Here is a 27928-nt window from a genome sequence, read left to right as displayed (position 1 = left end):
TCTAAATTCAAATATACAACCACAGAAACTTTTTTGGGTTCATCAATTTGTTCAGTATTGGAAGTGGCAACTAAACGTGGTTGTCATGTATCAGTGGGGCAAAGCACACAGAGGACAGTCTGGTCAGATCCTAAGCTATTGCCTCTCGGTTCAAAACCTACTGCTGTATGTATTTTGCTTTGTGATGTTGGCTATAAAAGAGACTCTGAAAACTGCACTTGTCCTTTTCCAGCTGGCTCTATGTTAGATTCTACAATCCGGATGCTAGAGGAAGATGGTGAGGCAGAAAAGGAAGGAGCTTGTTCCTTCCTCTTCAGTTTGCTGCTGCTGTCAGCATGCCACAAAAATAGCCTTTTACCCCATGTACCTTCAACTGGTGCCAGTAGCATCAGGTCTAGATCTTCCTATACTCTAAGACGTATCAGCACACACACACAGGCACCCGTACTTAGAGGTCTGATCCTGGATCCCCAGGGTCCCTTTTCCAATCTCTTAAAGTATCAACACAAGTTGGGCAACGGAGGTTCCCTTCCCTACTCATAATGCACTACTACATACAATTCCTATATAGTATGAACTGTGTGTTACCGTGCATGTAAGTCATAACATACACTAAGGTAAGCGTGTGCATGATAGCCTTGACAGTGCATAATACGCATCCTATAGCGGATTTCATCGTGCACAGTACTACTGCCTCTACAAATATTTATATAGGGCATGAAGTCCTCAATTGTGAATACCACTTTTTGTTCACAAATTCCTGTCAACATTCAATATTCATATCTCCTATGCAGAGGCCTAGTTTCCAGTTCTGCATGGGGCCCCCTTCCAAACCTCTGTGTTCCAATAACCCTACTTCTCCCCTGTGTCCCCAGCAGTCCCCGCCCTGTGCATTCCTCCCTCTTTCCCCTTCTCCTCTGCCAGCGTCCAGGTAGCCTCTTAACTCCAGTGAACTCCTGTTCCCTAACTGGACTTCGACAAAAACAACAATAGAGGATGAATCTAGGACATCATTTAAATCCATCTGAAACCATAACAGAAACCAATCAGAAACCATACATTAGATACACTTACTTAAAGTTGTAATATTTACAACATCCAGCAGCTAGCAGTTTGAAAACTCCTCGGTGGTTTTAAAACTTACTGATTTTAGTTCAACATCATTTTTTTTTTTTGAGATTTTCTTTCTTATTTTACTTAATTTACAAAACCCGGCGTACAGTTCTGGTTTATAGCGTGCCTCCATTCAGGCTAGCCTCATTTCCGGGGCTCAGTAGCCACCTGCAGCTGGTGCTGCCTTATCCGGGGAGCACAGGCAGCTTCAGACATCTAGCATGAACTCAGCACACATTCAGTCCAATTCTTGAGCATTTTATATGCCCAACTCTGGGCAATGTGAAGGTCATCAACATGACAGGGAGTCAAACAATATAAAGGCTAACACAGTAAAAGACAAAGTCTGATAGATGGAGAGACAGATGGTTTTAGTTCAACATCTTTTTTGAAGGCAGTTGAAAACACAGCCTTCCATTTTGGTGCATGTAATACCCATGGCTTCAGTTTTCCAGAAGCAGTAGTGAGAGAGGGGTTGGGATAGATTCTGTTTACTCAGCTACTAGAATGCAGCAGTAATTAAAATAAGAATGAGGAATTACTTTAAAGTCAATAAATATTGTCAATATGGTGAGTAAATACAATTGATTATGATACTTAAACTTAAGAGCCACCCAAGTAAATTTTAAATGTTTTGAATTCTTGGTGAAAATCAACGCTTCTTTTAAACAGGTTTGCCTGACCCCGATCTGAAGGAGGCTGGAAGTGCTCCATAATTCGGTACAGCATAGTGGGGATCCCTTCACCACCAAACGAACTTTCTTTTACCTCAAAAAAAAAAAAAATCCCAAATTTCCCCTTCCGTGACTCATCTTTTTAGGCAAAATTCCTCACGTGATATGGCTGTAGTCCTAATCTCCAATTCCACTAATCTTACGTGTCCTTGCTCCCGATTAAACCACGCTGGCCGGTGTCACCTCCACCTGTGCCTAGAGCGCGGGCTGCTTCATCTCAGCAAGGTCGGGACAGATGTTACCCCTCAGTGACCGTGCTCAGTCCTCTTCTGGTTTGACATCCCAGTGGCATCATACGCAATGGATCACTACCTTTTCCTTGAAATAATTTCTTCTTTCTGAACAATATATTTTTTTAGGAGTTACCTTTGGCTTTGTCTTTCCCCTACACAGTCTTTTCCCCACCCCTGTCTATCAGGAATTCAGTGTCCAATTAAATCCAGAATCGAACTACTGCTCCAGGCTCTAGACTTCTACTACCCCTGGTATGTTCTTAACTGGATTTTAATAGTTTTCTCTGTTTCTACAGTTGAACTTTCAAGCCGTTTTAACACAGCAGCCAGGATGATCATTTAAAATGCAAAAGAGATCATGACGCTTCAGTTGCTTCCTATTTCACTGCCGGTCTTACACGTGCGGACACACCCTCACTTTTCTCTTTCACCACTTTCCCAAAAGAGAGCACTTTCTCTACTCTCTCAAAGAGTCACTTTTTCTAGAAATACTGACCTCTTTGCTTCACACATTCAAGGCATGTTCCCATCTTTGAGCCTTTGCTTTCTTTGGCTGTTCCCTGCCATAAATGGTCCCCCCTGATACACCCACTTGGATTGCTCCCACACTTGCTTGAAGGTTCGTCTGTTTCTATCATCTTTAAGGCCTAGGCTGACCCATTCTGCCTGCTGTATGCCCACGCATGCGCCCTGCCCCGACCCTACTTACTCCCTTGCCACAGCACTTTCACTGATCTCCTAACACACTGTATCATCGCTCTACACTTCATGGTTTACAATCTCGGCTATTTGTCATCTATGACCACAATTTAAACTCCAGAGGTCAGAAATTTGAGTTGCGTTCCCTGATTTCTATCAAGTATGCAGGAAATGGTAATCTTGACATGCATCAACTATCTTATAAATATTTGGTAAATGAATGTGGACATGTCTGTAACCACTCAGAGCTCCCTGGCAAGTCTCTGCTTCCCTCAGAGGGCTCCTGGCTGTTCTAGAGAGGAGACAGCACTTACCTGTCTACCTATGCTCTCACCTCCTAAAACTCTTCCTTCACCTAACTAGATTGTGAAAGCACTGCAAAGCTCCGCTACATCTTCCATATTTTGTAGGACCTTCCCGAATCCCCGTTAACGACGTGACCTCCTTTTTCCAACCTGCAGAACCAGCCTGGACCGATGGAAAAGGCCCAGGAACGAATGTCAGAAGTGAACCTGCCCTGGGTTGTGTGTGATAAAGCAGAGCAGCGCTGGGCTGATCTTCTAACTCTGAGCCTCGGTGCCTTCATTGTTTTAATGAGCCAGTGGTACTGTCTGATCAATCAGATCTCTTTTGATTCTAATTTTATATGATTATAAAATTATATGATTTAAGCACAATGTCTACAGTATGTATTTTTCTAAAAATCAAGCATTATAAACTGGTGTCATTTTACCATTAATTAAACAGCATATTTTCTTAAACTCATGTTAAGCGTCCATTTATCTACTTCTTATCTCCCCAACTATATTATAAATTGTTGGAGATACTGACTCTGTCCTCTCTGCTTCCACATTACCGAGATTGGTAACAGTAACATAAGCAATGGCATAACCTAAAATTTCTATGAGCAAGAGTCCCTTCTAACCACTGCACATTTAACTCCCATGGCCGGCCTAAGAGGCAGACCATTATTATCTCATCATGCCACACCACAGATCAAGAATCTATGACTCTGAGGGATTAAGTTCCATTTGCTACAGAACAAATGGTAGATTGGAACCTGTGCATTCGGGTTCTATAGTCTTGACTACCACAACTATTGCCCCTTACCTGGTCCCTCAAAACATTTTCGTTATTTACATGAGCAGAAGTCGGAGAACAAAATAAATACATAGGTACTTTTCTGATGCTAAAACTGAATGCAATTGGCTTCATACCTAGATTTCTGCAGGAGAGTCAATCCCCTGGGGACATGAGTCAGAATCTTTGCTACAAACTGCTTGTGCTAGCTACTGGCAACTTCAACACTGTCATGATTATTAAATTCAAGATGCGTATTTGGGGGTATGAGATCTGATGCTTCCTACCGTCTCCCATTGGCAAAAGTCCAGGCAATACAGCTTTTCCATGGCTGCACCAGGGAAAAGAAATTTGGATGCATAAGTACATCCAAAATTCAAAATTAACAAGAGAGGCTTCCCAAAGATAGCTCCATTTCCAAATTAGTAGATGAAAGCCAAAGAAAGACCCAGCTGCTCTTTCCAGCTCTGCGCTCTGGTAGCAGCACTCGGTGGCAGTGGAGACATATTGGAACAACGCATTCAGAGAAATCCTAAAAGGAACCATCATCTTTTGGATTCACAAACAAAAGAGACTGCCAAATACACACGGAATGAAAGTTATGTTTTCTAATGCATTTTTTTTTTTTTTTACCCTTCAGAAAATGCTTTCCGTCGTATTACTGGCAAAGAAATGAAACAACTATGTTTACCCAGATAAAGTGAAGTTAAGGATAGAAGGAATGAACTGAGGCGACCAAAAAGGGACTTTTGTCTGAAAACATCCAGACAAGAGGTAATTTTTGAATTATGTCTAGAAGTGAAGTCATTTTTATAGATCAGCTGTATCTCTGGGACAGCTTGGATGCTAGATACATGCTGATTTCATAATTTCATCTACTTCCCCCTTCTCTTCTTACTGCCTAACCCTACAGAACAGCAGCTACGGGCTCCCCCAACCATCTTCCTTACACCAGTGCCCTGACCAGTCCTTCTGATTTCCTTGGTATCCACACAATTTCCCTACTTTTTGGAACATTTGCCACTTATTTATTTATTTTTTTTACTAGAAGAGGGCACTAGGAAGCGTATTAGTTTAAGAAAAGAGCCAAATTTATTTCAAACACCAACTTGGCCACTTTAGACCTTAGAGAATTGGTATAATCCTTACAAGCTTTAGCTTTCACCTTATAAAAGGGTAATATGCATTTCAGAATTTGTTACCGTTATGTGAGCTAAGACATACGGAACACCTCTATTTGTCACAGAGCGCCTCTGAAGTAGATCGTAGTCCTAGTCTTTCTGCTTGCTGCTTTGGTTGACCCCCTGTTACTATTATGGTCCTCTAGGCATCTTCTAGCATTCAACCTTCTCCTCTCATCTCCCTGCAATGATCAATTTATTTTCAATTTATTTTCCTTATAATACATTCTCTCGTATTACTCATTTTTGTCTAAATTTGCTGTTGTGAGTATACTTATTGTGACTGATGGGAGGTGGGGAAGAGGAATGAAACACAGAGTGCACAGGAAATCAACAATGATAATCCTAAAAGAGAATAATATTTTCCATTTTTCAAATAGCATTATGCTGGCTTTGCTCTATCCAGTGGAGATGGTATCTGTCCCGGCTGAGCCTGCCGCAAAATCAGTGAGCAGCAGAGGTGGGAAGAGAATTCTCAGCCCACTTTCAACTTGACCTTGCACTTAGGCAAGTGCTAAGTATTCATTTCTTATACAGTTGACCACTTAAGCTTATGTTTTTCCTTTTAACGGTTCAACTATAGTTCTTGAGGAACTCTCCGCTTGTGATTTCGGACACCAAACTCAGGTTTTTTCTTACTTAATTATCCATTCCCTCTTTGTCTTCTTATGGACTTTCTCTCCTCTTCCCAAATTCTGAAGAGATGAAGTTTCTTAAGGCTTGGTTTGCGACTCCTCTTTTATCTGTCCTTGTTCACCAAAGGAATCCAGTCCTATGGCTTCCAACACACCATGCTTATGCCGAAGATGCCCATGTCTGTAACTGCAGCCCTGACTCTTGTCGGAGCTGCACACGCATATCCCCGACAACTTGACTTATCTGCGTACATATGTAGCAAACATCTAAAATATACCCCAACAGAGCTGGGCTTCTCCAAACTCTTTTTCCCATTCGCTTCCACATCAGCCAAAGGGACTCCTCCCTAGCCATCAAGGGTCATCAAGGTAGGTACTGCAATTCACTCTTGATCACTACCTTTATTCCACACTTCACATGGAATCTTTTGCCAAGTTGTGAGAGGGTTCCACCTTTGAAATATCTCTAAAATCCTATAAATTCTCTCCATCTCCACCACTGCCATCTTAGTTAAAAATATGATTATCTTACCCCTGGATTATATAATAGAGTCAACCTTGTCTCTTCTTCTTCATTGTTGCCTGTATATAATCCCACTCTATAATCAATTACCTATTCTATGTATCTATCTCATCTATTGTCTGCAGAGTACCGAGAGAAACCATTTAAAAATTAGATCACGGTATTCACTAGGAAGAAATCCTTCAATGAGTTTCAGTCCTAACTTTGTACCATAGCTTATTACATCTCCCATGATCCAGCTTCTACCAACCTCTCCAAACTTCGTTCATCTTTCTTATCACACCCCGCCTTTCTTTTAACATTTACTGAACTGTTAAGTGCTTTCAAACTGTAGAACTTGTAATTCAGGTTTTTTCTATCCCAGCTTGACCCTTCCTTATCTTTTATGTCTGAATCTAATTTTAATACCTTCTACTTTCTACTGCATAGCTTTATTTCCTTTATAGCTTTCATTCCTATAACTATATATTTATTTAATATCTCTCATTTCTCATTACAGTATTAGTATAAGGACATTATGTTCATATCACCAGTTCTCAGCACACACTAGGTACCCAATATGCAACAGTGAATGATCCAGGAAAGGAAGGGCTGTGTGAGAATCCGTGAGAGTGTGTTTATTTGCAATCTGCAGGTAAGACGGAAGTCACATAGATGTGAGATCATGGAGGACTTTGACTTTTTTCCTGTTACACTGTAATTTTTCTATTTTATAATTCTCACATAGTGGTATGTGGATTGTTTTGTGCAGATCACAGACCAGGGAAATAATGGGTAGTAAAGGGAGGTAAAGGTAGTGAAGTGGAGGCTGGCCTTCCCTGCTCAGCATCAGAGAAAACATGCAGCATCCCAACTGCCCAGAGTCCCAAGATGAAAAGAGGCTCACTTGGGCTAGTAACATCACGGAAGAGAAGCATCTGAGCTGGCTACCCACAGAAGATACGAGACAATCCTGGCTACCACTTTATACAGAAAAGGCTGGACTGCTGCAGGAGAAAGGTGTTCTGTGCTCTCTTCCTTGCTCTGTCTTCCGCTACATCTCTTGTCTCTCAACTTGGATCTCTAAAGGAACATACTTTGAAAAACAACAGATTTCAGTTAGGGCTCTTTTCCACTATAAAATTCTTTTCTTCTCAACATTAATATTTTTAAGTTCCTGTAACATTTGAATCTAATATTAATCATCATTTTGACTATTTACATAATTATCTACCTGATGTCAAATGTATATAGAGATACATAATTTGTATATCAGTGCCTGTCACTGATAGAGATGGCAGGAACAAGTTATAGAGAAGCAAGGTATGAGAGAGTTCATGTATTTTAGAAAAACAGAGTTTGGAGTTTGTATAAAAAAGAAAAAGATAGTTAACACGGTTTATAATAGTGAAGAGTGCTTATCAGGAAAGCAATCTCATTGTATGATTTGTTCTGACCACACAGAGATGAGTCAACAATGTATCTTCATTGTTTTGAAGTAGATGAGTTTCACAAAGAAAGAAACAAGGGAGGAGTCTGGAATTTCTCAAAGTGTGTGTGTGTGTGTGTGTGTGTGTGTGTACACAGAAAAGAAGGAAGCTCGTAACAGCACAGTACAAAATGATAGAGAATAAAGACTCTAAATGGACCTAAAAGTAACCTCAGGAATAAGTCTGGGCCAAATACACCCTAGCTGGGGAGGAAAGGGGCCATCCTATAATTAGCAGCATCTTTGTCCTTTATCCTCTAGATGTCAGTGGCACACCACACACACACACACACACACACACACACACACACCCCAATTTTGTCAACCCAAAATGTCTCTAGATGTTGCCAAATATCTCCGAATGATCAAAACCACCCCCAATGGAAAACCAGAGCTTTAGAGGACCCATCCCTCAAGATTTCTTCTCCCCACCACGTCCTGGTATTCATGTCCATGATTTTATCAAGAGGGAAAAAAGAGAACCAGAATGGCTAGAAACTGTTGTTTTTGTTACTTAGTAAATGCTCAAATGTTTGAGAAAAGAGCATAGAAGAAACCAAGCACTTTACTAAAGCTCAGGATGACCTATAATTCTGACTGTCTAATGTCATACACCTTACTGATTAAACCTTCTCGCTTCTAAATCATTCAAGTATGGCAAATGGAGACTTTACAGCGCTCACTTAAAAGCAGAATTATTGAATTTTAAGGAGGTGTTCTCTTCTATTCATATACATACACACTTAACACACATTCACACAACACCATCTGTATTCACTACTGGAGATGCGCTCATTCAGTGACAGAGCAAACACTCAATTTTTTTTTTTTTCAGGAGTGATGTCCATTGGCTGTTCTATGAAATATACCGCACTGTGTATTACAGAACCACTCCAGGCAGTCAAACAACACGTAAAGATATACAGCGTCCTCTTTGTCTTTCAGTTTCCTAGGGAAATATTTCTCACAGAGGCCATCAAGGGTTTTATATCCCTCATCAAACTTTTTATGAACAAACCATTTGCTATGTATGCCTTGCATGAGGTAAACTACATGGCTCTATGGTTAGAAAAGGTTAAAACTTCCTACTAATGAATCCAGATTTCACATCTTCTTATACAGCATTGTATTATAAAGAATATATGGACATGGATGGAACTTGAAGGTATTATGTTAAGTGAAATAAGTCAATCAGAAAAAGACAATTATCATATGATATCAATGATATGTGGAATTTAAAAAACAAAACAAGGGATTGTGGGGGAAAAAAGAAAAAAATAAAATAAGATGAAACCAGACAGGGAGACAAACCTTAAGAGACTCGTAATCATAGGAAACAAACTTAGGCTGCTGGAGGGGAGGAGGTGGGGGATGGGGTGACTGGGTGATGGGCCTTAGGGAAGGCACGAGATGTGATGAGCACCGGGTGTTATATAAGACTAATGAATCACGGGCCTGTACCTGTGAAAGCAGTAACACATTATATGTGAATTTAAATTAAAAAACGATTTAGAAAAAGGAATAGAGGAAAAGGCAGAGGGTTTATTAGCTCTCTCTTCTTCTCATCGTAGCTGAATGAAGTATGCTCCAAGTGCAGTAAGTATGTGCTGTACCAGTCTGGGGGGAACGAAGATAAACAGGTGCCTGTGCTGGGCTCAGGATGGAGGGTGGGGGATGTGCCATTCATTCCTCTGTGTCCACGTACAATGTCTCCCACGAAGTTACTCTGAAGTTTATGTTTGATGGTTTAGTTATCTAATAGAGGAAGGGTTATTGCCTAGAGACACCAAATGAAAGAAGTCGGAGACAACACGATGTGATCATCCAAGACACCTTTTCCCTTGACAGAGTATGTCAGACTAGGCTCCTAAAACAATTGGAAAGTCTGTTTTAAGCAAGTGTAGAAATGACTGGAGATCAGGGGCCTTAAGTAAAAGGTACAAACAACTTTGATTCCCTTATTACCCCTGGAGTTACTATGTCAAATGCATTCCCAAACCTGAAGAAGAAAATAAAGCTATATTAATTTTAATCATGCACATCTCTTTTCTATATTCTGTGTGAAAAAATAAATACAAAGGGAATATGACTAATTTCAAGGGTTTATTTCATGTCATGCTCCTCAGAATACATTTTTCAGCAAATGTATATCCTTTTCTTTTATTCATATAATAGTTTACCCAGTACAGCTCTAGGCTCTGATACCTTAAAAAACAACTCTTCTTTCCATAAAAATATCACATCAAAATTCAGGTCCAGATCAATTTCACACACATTAACCTCCAACAGTTAAGCAATTATTTCCTCTGAGATATTTGCTACTCTCATTTCACAATGAATTTGGCTCATAGAAATTGATGAAGACAACAGAATTATAAAGTTACAACTCATAACACCTTGGTATCAGTTTTAAGGGGAAAAAAATCAATCAACCGGATATTTGAAACCATCCCACATGTAAGACATTGTGCTAGATTCAGTGGTAGACAGGCAGAAGAAAGAAGAGAATTAATGTCCTCAAAAAAGCTTCAGGAAATTTAAGCATTTTCAACCAGAGTACTCAAATGTCTGAACCAAATAATAAACAGTATCAAATAAGTGACAACAGTAAGGTTGATTTAAAATTTTAAAAGGATTTGAGATCATGACATAAGTGTTCAGGACTTTTGTGAAGAACACATAAGACTTAATCTTAAAAATTCAGGGCTTCAGGGAAGACTTTTCAATGGGATTATGACATTTTGGAAGCAGTCACTTACGGATTTTAAAGGAGGCAATGTATGGAGTGGACTTTTCAAAAGAGGAGGCAGAGAGAAGAGCAAAAACACTGCCTCTGTCTAAGCAAAGATCCACCACAAAAGTCAAAGATGGAAATACTCATCGTCTCCTCTCTGACAAGTGTTAGGCGAGTGTCGGGGGTACAGACATGCAAGAGACAGGACAGTGGAGGAGTCTGTAATTTAAGATGGAACCAAGGGAAATATTATTCCAGATATGAAGTACTATACTAGAGGATGACAGATTGTTCCCTGGGGGTTGAGAAAGCAAATGATACTAAATTGATAATAAATGATACTAACGTGAATCTTGAAGGATGAGCAGAATTTTTTCCAAAATGGCATACAGAGGAGGGAATTCCCAGCAGACAGTTTAAAGCAGGAGTACATGGTGTAAAGTGTGAAAAATGAGACCCAGTCCTCCAGCGGGGCTCAGTTTGTCCATGCTCTTCTGTGGCATGCTAAGAAATTAGGACTTACCTTTAGGTATGGGAAATAAAGTATTTTCCTTGTGTTTTAGAAATAAAAACTTGGGTAATGTTAGAGAAAATTAAGAAACAATAAGGGAAATTTAAAAGGCTCCTAGGAGAATCTCAATGAGACATGATACGGATGTCATCGGCGTTAGGTGCCACATTCAACAAATATATAACACAAGTCATATACTATCCCAGTTCATGCATGAATGAAAGACGTGTTGAACGAAAGTGAGGGGCAAAGCATAGAGCCACCAAGAATGAATGTAGAATGATTTTAGACTCAACTTCTCTGGACTCCTTTCTGAACCTGCTATCTACAAGCTGGAGGAGTCTGGGTGAGTTACTGCAGGTCTCTGCCTCAACATCTTTATTTATACAATGCAGATAATGATGATCTCTACCCGGAGGAGTTCCTGAATTCAATGACTTATATTTAAGTACATGAACTCTGTTTAAACACTGACTGGAATGGAGAAAGACCTCAATCAATATTAGACAGTGGGTAATATGGTTCCATTGTCCATGGTTTTGACTATGTATATACCATACACATAGAACTATGATAGAAAAGACACATTCTTTTTGGTTATGAAGATGCCCTCGACTATGGTCTCAAGCTATGATTTTTTGAACTAGGATAAGAAGACGATGGATGGATGGATGGATGGATGGATGGGGCACCTCAAAAGAACTGGTGGTACTTGCTAAATCGTAGCATATGCTAAACAAAGATGGAAGAAAATAATTGATTTTTCTCAAGATTTTGATTTTGTGTCCCAAGAGAATGATTTTATCCTTGAAAGAAACTATTAAGAAAGGAGGTTACAAAACAGTACCCAATTCACAAGGTCTTTGGAACCCTAAGCAAGACAATCAGTGTAAAGGATTTAGTGGCGTATAGGCATGATTTAAGTATTCAACAGCTGTTAGTTATAACGACAGTCTTGGGAGCAGATGGGACTTCCCTGGATGGCCCTGGGGTCTCATTTCCTCCAACCTTTAGTTCCTTAGCAGAGGGCTACTTCAGCAGATCTGAGTCAGCACAAAGGACAAGTAGACTTACATCAGCCACTGGACTCTGGGGGCCTCCCTTTCCTAACAAGGCAGCTTTTCTGACTCTGACCCCGATAACGCTGTAAATAGTAAAAGTGCAGGCTCCTCTCTACTGGCATCTTGGCTATGGTATTGCTGACCATCTCTGCCCTGGCAGAGCTAAGAGCTTGGGAGATTGGGTGCACTCTATTACTTCTCTGCCTGTAGTTCTTACCTACCCCCAATTAACTGTATGTTATGTCTGCATCCCAAAAAACAATAGAAATTCGATGACAGAGAAGACAGAAGGAAGCTGAAATTTGGGACAGATCTGCACATTTCAGGTTTGGAGATTAAAACTTCTGCCCAAAGGGGTAGAAAATACTTGTAGACAAAGAAGTAGTAGGTCGTGGCTTAGTCTCAAGTCAGCAATGTCAGGGTTAAAGAAAAAAAACAGCAGAAAACCGGAATGAGGGGAGGGGGAAGATTGCTCAGAAATCAGAGTGAGCAGTGTCCCAACATCTAGGCAGGGAACTGTCGGGGGGTTTGGGGGGGGTGAAGCAAGATCCTAGCCTCTGGACAGTGGTTTAGTAACAGGGATCCAGTCTCTGGAAAGATCCCAGGAAGACTACCGGTACTAGAAGAAAGACTGCCTGGACATACAAGGCAGGTTATTAGCATCTTTCAGAAACTATCAGAGGTTAACAAGTGCTAAAGCGGAGATCTGTGCATGGCTGTACTTGTCAAGAGTAGATCGTAAAGAGTAAGAGGAAACAAGTAGTGGCTGGAAAGTAAGAAGGCTCAGTGATCCGAAGTAGGGTCTGTGCTGGGGTTACACAGGCCTCAAGGGAAATGTGTCAGAATAAAACACATCATAAAATTGAATAATGATTACAGTTTGGTCCCCATAATTATTTTCTGATACAATATTATCAAAAGAAAATACTTTCTGAGCGGCACCAAGGGAATCATTCTTCAGGCTGATCTCAAGTCAATTTAAGAAGGCCCATGTCCTACCCTACAACCAAGCAATCTCACTACCAAGTATTTACCCTCAGGATAAAAATGTAGTGATCCAAAGGGGCACATGCACCTGAATGTTTATAGCAGCAATGTCTACAATAGCCAAACTATGGAAAGAGCCTAGATGTCCATCAACAGATGAATGGATAAAAAAGATGTGGTGTATATATATACAATGGAATACTCTGCAGCCATCAAAAAAACACAAAATTTGGGCACCTGGGCGGCTCAGTGGGTTAAGCCTCTGCCTTTGGCTCAGGTCATGATCCCAGGGTCCTGGGATCGAGTCCCCATTCGGGCTCTCTGCTCAGCGGGGAGCCTGCTTCCCGCCCCCCCCCCCCCCACCGCCTGCCTCTCTGCCTGCTTGTGATTTCTCTCTGTGTGTCAAATAAATAAATAAAATCTTAAAAAAAAAATTTAAAAAACCACAAAATATTGCCATTTGCAATGACATGGATGGAACTAGAGGGTATTATGCTAAGTGAAATAAGTCAATCAAAGAAAGACAATTATATGACCTCGCTGATATGAGGAATTTGAGAAACAAGACAGAGAATCATAGGAAGAGAGGGGAAAATGAAACAAGATGAAACCAGAGAGGGAGACAAACCATAAGAGACTCTTAATCTCAGGAAACAAACTGAGGACACTGGGGTGCGGGGAAAAAAAAAGAGAGAGAGAGAGAGGTCCTATGTAGCTCTCCCAGAACCTGTGGGATCACTTTTTCCAAAAGGCTCATTTCTACAACTAATTATAACAAAGCACCAGCTGACTCAAAAGCCTATATTGTTCACAGATGGAATGGCTCAAATTGCTTAGAAGTCATGAAAAAAAAAAAAAAAAAACCAAACATAGATAAATAATTGTCAGTGGTACTATCTCACAGTCTCAAGTCTCTGGTTAATGATCCCAGGTAAGCATCTTCATGAGGGAGGGGGGACTGGAGGGGAGGTTTTAATCCGATGATTTTATTTTGTGTCCTTTCTGATTCTGAAAGCAACCGATCTCCAATTACTCCATGCCAAAACTATTTTAACTATTTAAAACAAAATTAGATACTCAGTGGAAAAATACCTAAAATATCTAAATTTGATGTGATGGTTCGTTTTATGCGTCAACCTCACTGAGCCACAGGGTGTCCAGATGCGTAGTTAAACATTATTCTGGGTATGTCTGTGAAGGTGTTTCTGGGTAAGATTAACATTCGAATCCAGAGACTGAGAAAAGCCGATTCCCTCCACGTGGGTCAGCCTCAACCTACCTAATGAAGGCCTGAACAGAAGAAAAAGGTTGAATGAGAAAGAATCCCCCCTCCGCTGACTCTCTTTAAGCCAGGACATTGGTCCTCTCGGGTCTTCAGACAGAACTGAAACATCAGCTCTTCAGTCTTGAACCTATGAGCTTGAGTCTTGAACCGGCTTTCAGACTGGATCCTAGACCACACGCTCTCCTGTGTTCTCGGGCTTTGAGACAGGTGATGCAACCACACCACAGGCTCACCTGCGTCTCCAGCTTACAGCTACAGATCTTGGGACCCCCGAGCCTCTGTAACTGTGTGAGTCCATTCCTGCTCATCAATCTTTCTCTCTTTATACATCCTATCAGTACTGATTCTGTGGAGAACCCTGGCCTATTAGCAGCAGATTTATTATCTCCTTACTACATAAATCTATATTGGTTAAATTCACCAATTATTCATCCATCAGAGAAGTTTCAGTCCTCAAAACTTTTATGAAAGGCAAAGAAAAGGGGCCTTCGGCAAAGCCAGTTTGCTCCTGTGCCCTCTCTTCTCTTGTTTTGGAAACATCTTCAAATATATCCATATATAAAGTTTGGGGTTCCAGAGCTCTCTTCTCTGCTGGTCTTGTATAATTCATTTTTATTCTTATAGTCTGTAGAAGTAATATCTGATTTTTCCCCCTTTGATTAGTTTATTTGTACAGTAAATTGAAGCTTTTAAAACATGACCTGGTCCCTATTGGGAGTTTTTACCTCCATTTTACCCACCTAAGCTTACTAGATTTTATCCTCTCCTTGCAATTCTTAAAAATTATTATACACACATACACACAATCATGTTTTATTCATCTTCCCTGAAAAAGGCACAGAATATTTTAAAAGGCCCAGAAACACTGTAGAAACTAGAGTAGGTATGGTATCCTGGAGTGTGATTATAAATTAAAATGTCCCCTTTGCTTCCTAAAGAATAAGTCAATACCTAATACCACAAAACTTTCCCCCCCAGCCTCTTTCTGCTTTCATGTCGGAATATAATGCTTCTATTGATGTGAAAATGCACCAGCATGCACTGAAGTATAATTAAAGGTAGATTTCCACTCAGCTTGCATGATGATAGTACAGCCACGTTGGGAATTGAAATATAATAAAAAGTCAGCTAGGTGAAGCTACCCGGGAGCAGCATACCATTCACTCAAATGCTTTTCACTTGGTACCATGTGGCTCTCACAGCCAGTCTGTTTGTGAATTGGGGAGAAAAATATCAGCAAATGGTGTTGTAGATTTGTCCAAGGTTATCTATATTTAATCTATAGATCTGTGTCTATAGACCTACATCCTTCCCACTTTTGTCTTTTACTTAACCAGAGGAGGTGTGCAGGCCAGGCACAAATCTAGATTCGGAATCAAAGTGAGCAGGGAGCTCTAGGAATCAGCCCTCCCCAGGCTCTAAGCTTTCTCAGAATCCAGAGCCATATTGTCTTTCACATCAGGCTCCATTTGTTACATAAATGCCATTAAGGGAATTAAATTGGAGCTCACTGTTTGAGGACAAACTTTTTAAAAATCGACTATCTGCTTCTAGTTAAGTAGAGAAACTAGAATTTTTGAATCGATATAACTTTGTCTATGTAATTTCCATTCAAAATGTGGTTAACCATTATACTTTTTGAAGTATCATTTTATCCTCAATTATTTTATAGTACACCTTTTTTGTTTTGTTTTGTTTTAACAGTAATTGATATTTATTGTAGAAAATTTGGGTATTATGGAAAATGTATTAAGATGTTAGTAATGAAAAAATGTTAGTAATGGGAACAATCACCCACCAATTAGAGATAATTAGTATTATTCAGATTTATTTTTTCCATTCTGAACTGCTTTTTAGCTATCTATATATTTCTAGTAATAATATTGGGATCATATTCAATACAAATTTCATTAACATATTAATTCACTATATTATATTTCCAATGGTATTAAATTTTATTTGAGAAACATGATTTCTAATGACATAATAGTGCTCCATTTGACAATACAGCTTTTAAAGGCATCTCTTCATTTAAAACACCTAGTTTGTTTTCTATTACTTTTATTATTTTATATACGTTGTGATAAATATCTCTGTGTACTTCTTTATTTCTTTAGAATTAGAATGATACAAATTTAATATTCAAGGTGAATGATATTTTTTAAGGCTTCCATTAATTATGGTTTTAATTTGAATTAAGGACTATAATATACACTACTAAATAGGTCTCCAATCATTTTGCATTGTAAAAAGTAAATCACTTGAAGTATGTGAAGTATGCCTAGATAAACACTATTTAATTTTTAGGTTGGAAAAATCCCTTTTCTTTTTTAAAGGTTTTATTTATTTGACCGAGAGAGCATGAGAGCGAGAGTGAGCACAAGCGGGAGGAGTGGCAGAGGGAGAAGGAGAAGCAGGCTCCCCGCCCAGCAAGGAGCTTGATGCAAGGCTCTATCCGAGGACCCTGGGATCATGACCTGAGCTGAAGGCAGAACCCAAACTGACTGAGCCACCCAGGTGCACTGAGTTGTAAAAATTCATTTGAAGAAATCCTGAAATAATATCTGCAGTTTGAAATCAGAGAGCTGAAAATCATATCTCAATAAGCAGAACACAAAAAACAGTACTGCAAACTAAACATTTTTTTTCTTATGTGATGAAAAAGAAACCAACCTCATGATGCAACTTATCACGGAACTTTCAAAATTGGTATGAATTAATTCTTTCCAGAATTAATGTACTAACTACATTTTCAAATGTTCATAAAATCAAGAGAAGAGATACTCTAATTGCTTAGGATAGATTGTGCCAGGAGCAGTTCCAGGGAAATGCATTTGCCAACAATGAACTGGAAACATGCCAATATTTACCACCCAGTTCCCCAGCTATACCCGAAGCCAAGAAAATGTCTACTCCTTCTGTTATGTTCTGAATGTTTGCATCCCCCCCTACAAATTCATATGTTGAAATTCTAATGCCCAGGGTGATGGAATTAGCAGGTGAGGCCTGTGGAAGGTGCTTGGGTCATGAACTGGAGGCCTCATGAATGGGTTAGTGTTCTTACAGAAAGAGACCCCACAGAGCTCTCTAGCCCCAAAGACAGCTAATGAAAATAGCAGTCTGTGACTTGGAAGACGGCCTTCTTTAGCAGAATTCAACTATGTCAGGGTGGAATTCAACTACGTCAGCACCCTGATGGCAGGTTTCTACCTTCCAGAACTCTGAGGAATAAATGTCCGTTGCTTAAACCATCCAATATATTTTGGTGCAGGAGCCCGATTAGACTAAGACATCTTCCCTTAACACACCCAAATGCAACTCAAAAGATATACAAAGGACACTGTAATAAAACAAAAATAAAACAAGGCCTTACAAAGATTTTCTGTAGAGGCAGAAATACAAACAAAGATGATCTTTACTGAATACAGCTTTCTGAGGCAGTGCAGATGCTGAAAGTCATTCTAAAACTGAAGCAGCATCTATATAAACAAACAAGGTTCTAATACTTCAGATAGTAAACAGCTGATTTAGAAACAGTGCATTTTCTGAATGCCTTTTCTAAAAGGCTTTGTTTATGTGGATAGAAACTGGTTTTTTTTCCAATAGGTAAGAAAAATAATTAATAGAAATCACTTCCCTTCCACTATATAAATTCTGAGTCACATTTTATGACCTTATTAATATGAGTAGACCACAACATTAGAGTATTATTGTAAACACCTGTATATAATTTAATAGCATAAAATTTAGGAATTTTGCAGTAAAAACCTTATTTTAAATGGTAGGTAGGGTTTTTTTTTAAATATACATCAAACATACATTTTTACCACCATTATAATACTGCTATATTGTTCCTAGAAGCTACATTTAGTTTTCCAAAATGAACTGACAGTGTAAATACCTCCAAGCAACTAGAACTTTAAAAAATTCCAACTCTTCAAATGAGAAGACAGATCTGTAGGTCAATGTTTTCTAAACCATGGGTCACAACTTGTTTTTAGGTCATTAAATCAGTTGATGGGTCATGAAAAATTTAATGAAAAAAAAGGAGAAAAAAACCCCCACAAAGACAGTAAGAGTGCATCTAAAGCAGCAGACTGAGTTTCAGTAGGTATTGAGTGCAATATCAAATGTTTTCTTATGTTTTCTGTGTTTTGATCAAAACCATTTGAATCTGGGAGATCTTATGCTAAATGACATAAGCCAGATACACAAAGGCAAATACTGGATGATCTCACTTTTATGTAAAATCTGAAAAAAGGAAAATTCATAGAACCAAAGAGTAGAATGATCGTTGCCAAAGGCTGGAGGGTGGGAGAAATGGGAAAATGTTGCTCAAAAGGTACAAACTTTCAGTTACGAGAGGAACAAGTTCCAGGGAATCTAACGTATAGCAATGGTGATTATACTTAATAATAGTGCACTGTAGGGGCGCCTGGGTGGCTCAGTGGATAAAAGCCTCTGCCTTCTGCTCAGGTCATGATCCCAGTGTTCTGGGATCGAGTTTTCATCAGGTTTTCTGCTCGGCGGTGAACCTGCCCCGCCTCCACCCCCCCGCCTCTCTGCCTACTTGTGATCTCTGTCAAATAAATAAATAAAATCTTTAATAATAATAATAATAATAATAATAATACTGCACTGTATACTTGAAATTTGCTAAGAGAATAGATCTTAAGTGTCCTCACTGTGTATTGCACACAAACACACACATATACACACACATATACACAAAAAGTGTTAATTAACTTGACCGTGGTAATTATTTCACAATGTATTACATACACATTAAAAAAAATCACATTATACAATCTGTACAACGTGTAAATATATGTAATTTGAATTTGTTAATCCTACCCCCAAAAAACTGGAAAAACAAATTTTAAAAACCCCAAATAATTTTTAAAACACAGTTCTAGGGCGCCTTCTCCAGGGTTCTGATCTGAATGTTAAACAGTATGTTGAACGAACACGTTATCCATCCGACCCTTTTAGTACTTTTCTTCCCCTTTACTACTTACTTAAAGCCAAAGGAGAAGCATAAATCTAAGTATCATTCTAAATAGAAATAAATATAATGAGGTGTTTTATAAAAGTTGATTATTGTGACTTGGAAAATATTTTCACAGGAAGATAACCCACTCTGCAAAGTCAAGGTTACTCAGACTTTGACTGAATTTTACAAGCTGAGTCTACTGTCAAAACTAAGGAGACCTGAGATCAATCACAACACAGAGGGGAAAAATACAAGGAGGGTGAAAAATATATTGACTACTAACTTATAGGCTTTAGTTTGACTTTATCATCAAAGAACAATGTTGTTCAAGACAGAATAAAAAGCCTTTTGAACCACTTAAATTAGCTTCATCTCAGACCACAGAACTTACTCACTAAAAATAAAACCAAGTTACAAGTACTTACTGACAGGCACTACCTGAGTGTCTCTGTAACGACTTCTCGATACACTACTGAACAGTGTTTACGTGTACATGAGTGCATTGTACATGGAAATGCTAGCAGTGGCTGGTTTCCTCTTCTAAATTTTGTGTATCTTCTACATTTTTACAACCAAGCTATTTTAAAAATAAAGTAAAAAGGGACTGACAGACTTCAGTGTTTATGCTGCTGCTAAGAATAAGGTAGACATAATACAGAACTATTTCCCTTTGTTAAAGCAAACATTAGTGCCCTCAGTTACCTTAGCTTTCTAAATTATTTTCTCAGTATTGCTACTTACACTAAGTTACTCATATATTTAATTGAATTTGGTAAAGTACCTTTAAATACAGATGAAAACTGCCTTCTATGGACTCCATTTATATTTACAGGATGGATGAATGAATGTAGTCATATATCAGATTCTTTTGTTCTTTCTTTCCTTTATTTTTTAATAAACACAGTATAAATGAATATAAGATATAACTTTTAAAAATGTATGTGCATCTATATTTACTTATAAATCTTTCTGACACTTGAGCAATGATAACTGTTAAGATCATGGTTTCCACTCTGTGTATAGGAAAAATAAATATTTGGAACAGTAAGGTATTTTCATTAAAATATGTAAGACCAAGGTTACCGACATGTTGAGATTTCCTATCAGTTTCCCTTAATTTGCACAGATTCTTAGCTAAATTAACAAAAATTTCTCAAGTCCAGTTTTCTCATACTTAAGCAAATTTGTTAAGGTAAATTAGTAATTGCATATTAGATTCCTTTCTTCTTTCTTCCTTTTAGTTTTTCATAAACATAGCTTAAATTAGATGAAAGTATCTTAGAGTCTTAAATTAGACCAGATTAAATTAGGAAATGTTTATTGATCAATATTTATGGTCCTATTATTTCCATTATGATGGTTCCTGTTACATGGAAAACCACCAGAAATTTGGGTTTGTTCAGAGAAAGTCAAAAGGGAGGGAGACCTTCATACTTATATTTTTATGATTTTAGTCATTAGAAAAGAATCATTAATCATAATAAAATCTAATGGGATGTTTTCCAACTGTGGTAAATATTTGTATGTGTATTTGTTTTATGTGTTTTTCTGCTCTCTCCAGATATTTTCTATTTGCTCTAAATCTCCCCAGGTGAGTTTATACTGGGAAGCAGTGATAAAATATGGTTGATCAATCATTTTGACTCCAAACATTCAGGGGAAAGCAAAACTAACAAAGCAAAAACAGAAAAAGCAAATCTCTAGGTACACAATGGCTTTTGAGTTCAATAATTCAGACACACCTCTGATATCATGGTCCCTATATCTTTCTTGAATCCTTCTCAGTAACAGTCTATACAACCATGCCCTAAAGAAACATAAAGTCTATTTCATGAAAGAACACATATCCTTCAGCAGGAAACATTCTGTTAGTGAACACCAGATTAAAGGGCCACAGTGTTAATTCCACAAACCTTCCCAGAGCAACTCTACTGTACAGGTGCTCTTCCATATGCTAGACACAGCCTATGCCCTCAAAGAGCTGACAGCCTACAGGGAAATGACATGGACACAGACAGTGTAACGTGTTAGAAACCGTATCGAGTTTCTAATGGTGACCCAAGTGAACATGGAATATTTCGACATCAGAGTAAGCAGCCCTGCAATTGAGAATTTTTTTATTATGAACTTCCTCTCTCAGTATTTGGTACATTTGTACAAGCTGCTCAGTTAATGTCAATTTTCTCTATCTTCTAAGTAGTTCTTCACAAAATAAAAACATCTACTGCAAGGAACATCTAAAGACATTTGATGAAAACTTTTAGTCTTTAAGAGTCCCCTGTCATGACTACTTTTTGTCTGCAACATCTCATTTTGCTATCCCAGCTTTCTTTGTATCATATTAATCAAAGAATATCCCAAAGTTGCTACGTTTGTTCAATTAACAACAGTATTACCCAAGCCTCAGTTTATTATATTGCTGTGAAGTCAATTTTAAAAATTACCCTGTCAAACCCAGACAGTCTTCCCTCAGTTGATCCATACATCTTTTCATTCCTCTTTGTACTTACCTCTTGTTGTTGTTTTTCCCAAAAATCTACATAAATTTAGAAATCACTTTGAGGTTTTGATTCAAGCAGTTGCATATACCTTTAAAGTCATAATTAAATTAATTTATACTTGCTACTAATAGTAAAAGGTATTCGAATGTCCATAAAGTCAAACAGTACCAGACACTCTTATGTCAGTAAAAATAGACATTCTTTGTAAACATAAAATATTCCCCTAGAGTAATGTGCATGGCCCTATTAATGTGAACTAGCATGTCTCAGCAAGAGAAGATCTTGGTGCTCTGAGACAGTCTCAACCAACTTTCTTCCTCGCCCACCCCTCACCCTCTGAGCCAGTTTTCAAGATTCTCTTATTCAATCAATACTCCGGGCAGGCAAGTAAGAATCTCACACCAAGTCTGAATCCAAACAACCTAGAGGACGCAACACCAACAAAACAAAAGCAATGTTAGCTGTGGGAATCCTAACAGCAGTTTCCGAAGCAAACAGCAAACCGACTGCACTAACCTGAGGAGATGTCTATTTGGCTCATCTTCATCTGCGTGACATTGATGTGAACACCAACTTTGCTTTCCGTGAGGTCAATCTCCACATTGCCCAAATTATCTGCAAACTGACTGAAAAGCAGGAGACCATTTGGGTTCCAAGTCCTGAACTGGAAACTGACTGAAAACAGGTCCTGGTTCGGCCGTCCTGGCACTTCCAGGTAACTGGTAGCATTGAAAAAGACAGGCACTGTGTAGGGCTCCACACACGAGAAACTCAAATTTCCCTGGAAAACAAAAGAGCGTGCTTTGAGACAAATGCAAACAAAGCTAAAGGCTACTGATGTCAGAGCAGAGCCTGAGCTTGCGCCCAACTCGCAAACGCAGTGCCATGATTAGGTTGGGCACCCAGACAGGCCGGCAGCACTCTGCTCGGACGGTGTGTCTAACAGGGCGCAGCAGCCAGCTGTCAAGACGAGGAGTTAACAAGAACCATCTACCATGGAATCAACAGACTGATAGCCTGATGGGATGGGGTGTGTCCCTGTGTGGTGGGCGTGAGTGTGAACCTCTGGACTTTCTAAAGAAGGCAGAAAGCTGACAATGCCTCGGTCAAGAAGGAGATGCCACCATCGTCTCCTGGATGGCCTGCGTTCAGTGTTCATTCATATATTACTAGTCTCACGATGAACTATGGTCATTTGGTTGTTATTTATTAATTGATAACATGGGATAAATATTCTTGGTTTTTATCCCCATACCTAATACATATGAATTAATATTAACTGGGTACCATCAGCATAATTGTGATTATTTCAGATTATTGTTATATTAAATTCCCTTGAAGTGTGCATGCATTATAATGAATTCATGCCTCTGAAAATAGTAGTATGAATGTACAAAATGAAAACTAACTTGTGATAACTGAAGCCTATTCCTTTCTTCTTACTCTCTTTCTACTCTGTTCCAAAATATTTTGATTTTCCATTCAGACACACTAAATGTTGTATTCCAGTGCGTTAGTACCTTCCTTTTAAAGGTCTGGAAATCTATGTTTGCTTCTGACTTCTTTTAACCCACCGTAGTATTCTGAGCAAGACAATTTGTTCACATTTTCATCTGGTCCTTCAATTACTTATTCACAACAACACGACACCACAAGATATCTAGGTTTAGACGGATCTTTCTTCCATTTCAGCACATTAACCGTTACAGCCAAGGCAGGCTGTCCCTCTGAATTAATATTCAAACTAAATTTGCATTGTAGCTTCACAGGTAATTATTTTTAACTACTTACTTTTACTGATGAAAAGAACTGCCTTTGCCTAATAATTAAGATGTTATAACTGACCACATACCCATGTTGCAGGGAATGTCTCCCAACAAAATTAAAGGTCCTTTCTGGGTAAAGGTGCTGAACTCAATGTATAATGAGGTATTGGCAGGGGTCATCAAGAAGACTTTGCCAGTTAACCCATGGGCAGGACTCAGACAACTGGAGATTCCTCTGCAGTACTCGAAATGCGTGTTCCCCACACCAAGATACAGGCTTGATCTGGAGATGTGGTGTAGAAGCTATGTGACCTGGTACTGAACTGGTGATGGCCTTCTGTATCCATAACTGAATCCAGTTAGGACCTCTATGTAAACTTTTAAGACGTGGCAAGCAAGTGCAGAGATGTACTCATCTTGGGGCTTCCCAGGACAAGCCTAGACGTTCCCTTGCTTATTAAACCTGCCACCTACCAATGTGGGGTGGTAGGTCTCTTTCTTCTGTCTCTTCCTGCCTCTGGATGCTGGTTGCAGATTACACCCAAGTAGCTGTCCAAGAGACTGTGGACAAATATTAGGGAATGGGTGCATGCATGGAAATGAGTGCAAGATGACTGTTGAATCACTTTCACTGAAATACAACCGCCTGACATTTTTAAACAATATTTTGATTATTTATTTGATAGAGAGAGAGATCACAAGTAGGCAGAGAGGCAGGCAGAGAGAGAGGGAAGAAGCAGGCTCCCTGCTGAGCAGAGAGCCCGAAGCGGGCCTCCATCCCAGGACCTTGAGATCATGACCGGAGCCGAAGGTAGAGGCTTTAACCCACTGAGCCACCCAGGTGCCCCAGCCACCTGAAATCTTTTAATGCAGATCTTTTAAAGCAAATTTCCTTCATAAATATTTGTCCTTTTACAGGTAATTACAAAATGTCCCACTTTTCTCTAGTCTGTCTAAAATGTTAATATGTACATATATTTTTGTTTAAAAGTTTATTCTAAGTCTGCTCATTCTATTTCAACAAATATGATATAGATAATTTATGCTTTACTAAATATCTTTGTTACTCAAGCTAAAATAGCACTTACAACCACAATATATTTTGCAGTTAAAGCTGCTCTAGGATTGAGCCTCCATAGTAAAATTCTTTATAATTCAGGTACCTAATGAGTGCCTCTCAGGACCAACTGGGAGGTTTAGGCAGAAATAATATTTTACCTCTTCTTAAAGGTGCAAAAAATAGAGAAAGTATTCTGATGATTTGGATTCTATACCTTTTTATATTAAGCAATGATTTCTGAGAAAACAAAAAGACCTGGTGCTGTTTTAGCCAAAGCTTAAAAGAGGGTATGTATTAATACTGTTCTAGGTAAGAAATAACATAGTATGTAAGGAGTCCATGACCTCGGGGGTCAGACACTGTGGACCCACTCACATTCAATCATCTTGGAAAGTTATTTTTCCAGGCAAAATCTCAGTTTTTTTTTTTTTTTCCATCTACAAAATGTGTATAGCATCTCTACTTACTTTGTAGTCCTGTTCTCAGATTGTCATAAAAGTAGTATTCCTAGCACAGTGCCTGCTGCCTATAAGTGGAACTATTACTATTTTTCTCTTTAGCCAATATATTTTATGAGATAATTTCAAAGTTGAACATTTTATTCAGTACAAATTTATTATTTTGAAGAAAAATAATTAAACAAAAATTTCATGTTAAATTATTATTTTATGCCTACTAATTTTCATACGCAGCCTGAACTTCTGTTCATTCATGAAGGGATTTCTATTTATCCAATCATTTTGTGAAAACCCTAGGCTCATACGTCGGGCAACAGACCATCAGAGCTCTTTGGGAATACAATGCAAACACTCCTAACATTATCTACTGCCAGTGGCTCTCAAATGTGGGCCTCTGGAATCCCAAACTCTCCCCAAACAACACTTGTAGGTTGAAGTTAATTCCTGTTCCTGGAGATCCATGGGGAACACATACTGAACTTCTCAGCTGTTATCTTTCAGTGATCCTAAGAAGTGTCAAAGGGAGGCAGGTATGCTAGAGTGTTCTTCAATTTTTGCTCTCCTGTTTGAAAGAGTTAAACCTAGGAATGACTCACAGCAGAGCTAGAAGAAGATCACTATTAAGTCTACGCCGTGGCTTTTATTATCCAATGGTAGTCAATTCTTATTCAACTGCCTATACTTAGTATGTTTTGGGCTTTCACAAAAACTGTATTTATCTGGATGAGTTATCTTTGGAAACAAAGAAATGAATATGGTAAAGCTCCTCGATATAACAATTTTAAAATATAGAATTAAATGACAAACGAAGTGGAGGTGGATGCTCATATCATATATGATAAGACATCTGGAAACATGATGCTGCCAATTTACAGGCTGAACTTCAGGGACAAAACAGACACCGAGGAATGCCTGAGCCACATCCCTCTGATATGGGGAATCCAGAAACACTGGGTCAAAACCCTGTGCCCCATCTAAGTAAAGCTTACCATCTACTGTAAGCTAATTTAACTCAAAAATCATTATTTACTTTCAGAGTATACCCACTATCTACTTTTTTAGGTTATTCTAAAGTTAGTTTTACACTGTGAGCCCAACATAAGCATGATGGCAAATGCTATGACGACATTGTTGTTGTTCAACACTCCAGAAAAAAACAAAATTTCTTTGATTTTTCTATGAACCGCTATTTTGGAGTGAACAATCTTACCACATTTGAGGGCTCTAGTTTCTTCCTTCTCGCGAGATCAGTTATGTTGATACCATTGTAATTAATGCTTTCCATGCAGCCTTTGAAGTTCTTTCTACTGCTGGAACTTGGCTTCCCAGAGAAAGGTATGCCTCCAAAGGTTATCTTTGAGAAAAGAAAAAAATGTAAATATTCACACTGTATTCAACTTAAAAAAATATTCACAATAAATTAGACAAAATTATTAATACAGCTAAGGTCAGTTATACAACCAACGTTTGTATATCTCTCCCAGAATATACAGACATTTTTTTCTGCCTCCAGAATCTGTTGCATATTAATTATGCTGTTACGGAAGTATACAACAGTATTATTAATTCTATAAATCAGACTATTAACAAGAAAATAGCAATAATCTTTTGTAGCCACTCAAAAGCATTTCATAAATTTTCCTGAAATGTTTTAAAAGATTTTGTTTAGCAGCCTTCTTTTATTGCATAATACCAAAAACACGTTTTTATGAATATCAAAGACATACTACTAATAAGTGCTTCTAGTCATCATGAGATAGACCAGTACTACTGTAATACAATGATAAACCCTATACCATGTAGACTTATTTTAATCTAAATGACCATTAAAGTCAAATAGTCACTAGACTAATTTTTAATATAGAAAATAGTTCAAAAAGTCTCATTACTACATTGTTTAAGAACATATTAGGAGATGGGGGCTTTTATTTGAGCACTACAGGCTTAGAGATGTCATAGGTCTTCTGAATCCTACGGAATACGGTGGATGCCCTTTACTGTGATTCTCTGTCTACTATCACTATAAACAGAGAGGATGTCTTTTTCCTTACATCTCTGGCCAAATTACAGTGCCATAGTGTCAATTTCCTATAATACAAAATTATATTTAATATACGTATTGCCATCATGACATTTACTGCTAATAGTGAAATAGTGGTAAATAAATCTAAATGCTAACCAGAGCTTCAATACCAAGATATATAAACCAGATGTTATTTCTCTTTTAATTATTATTCAATGTTACCATTATCAACTTTTCCTATAAAACTTTGAAAACGAAAGCAATAGTTAACACATTTTTGAATGTCAAGACTTCATATTTGAAACACAGGCACAGATCTTTGTGTTCTAGGAGGCCATTAGCAAATTATGTTCTTTTATTTAGTGTCATGGCATTTTAGATGCTAAGTTTTTATGGAAAAAAGCACAAATTAATGACAGTTTATGAGAATATAAAATAATAAAAGACCTCACTTAAAATAAAATTTATTAATAATGGTTAGTTGAATATGTATTATTTGCCATAGAGTTTATATATGAAAGAAGAGAAAACTGAAAATAAATATATAAAAAAGAATTAAGAAATGACAAAAGGAAAATCATAGAATAATCTAAAATAGTAGAATTATAAGGAAAATATTTTCAAGGGGCACTAAAATGAACTTATTAGGTACTAAATAAGTATACATAATACCAAAGGTAGAATTACTGATAATTTATAATTATGTGGAGTGCTTTATTTCCTGCCTATGGTTCATGTTACCAATTCTTTCCCAGTTGATGGTAATAAAAATCTATGCTTAACAACATGCAGCATCAAATTTTAAACATTATTACTAAATACCAGTTTAAACATACTGTCTCATTCTTTCTCCATGTGCTGTTGGGATGATGATTAAAAACAC

General features: G+C 38.2%; 1 protein-coding gene across 1 annotated transcript in view; it reads right to left on the bottom strand.

Annotated features, from left to right (window-relative positions):
* Positions 1-27928, bottom strand: part of CNTNAP2 (contactin associated protein 2) — a 1947395-nt gene that overhangs the window by 1028008 nt on the left and 891459 nt on the right. Inside the window, exons 7-8 of the mRNA XM_059172148.1 lie at positions 26233-26376; positions 22255-22519 (exon numbers count right to left, since the gene is read on the bottom strand). Of these exons, the coding sequence (XP_059028131.1) occupies positions 22255-22519; positions 26233-26376 (409 nt within the window). The remainder of the gene's footprint in view (positions 1-22254; positions 22520-26232; positions 26377-27928) is intronic.

The sequence above is a fragment of the Mustela lutreola genome, chromosome 4 (assembly GCF_030435805.1).
Source record: "Mustela lutreola isolate mMusLut2 chromosome 4, mMusLut2.pri, whole genome shotgun sequence".
In the NCBI taxonomy this organism is placed as follows: Eukaryota; Metazoa; Chordata; class Mammalia; order Carnivora; family Mustelidae; genus Mustela; species Mustela lutreola.
This window is presented reverse-complemented; position numbering and strand designations above follow the sequence as displayed.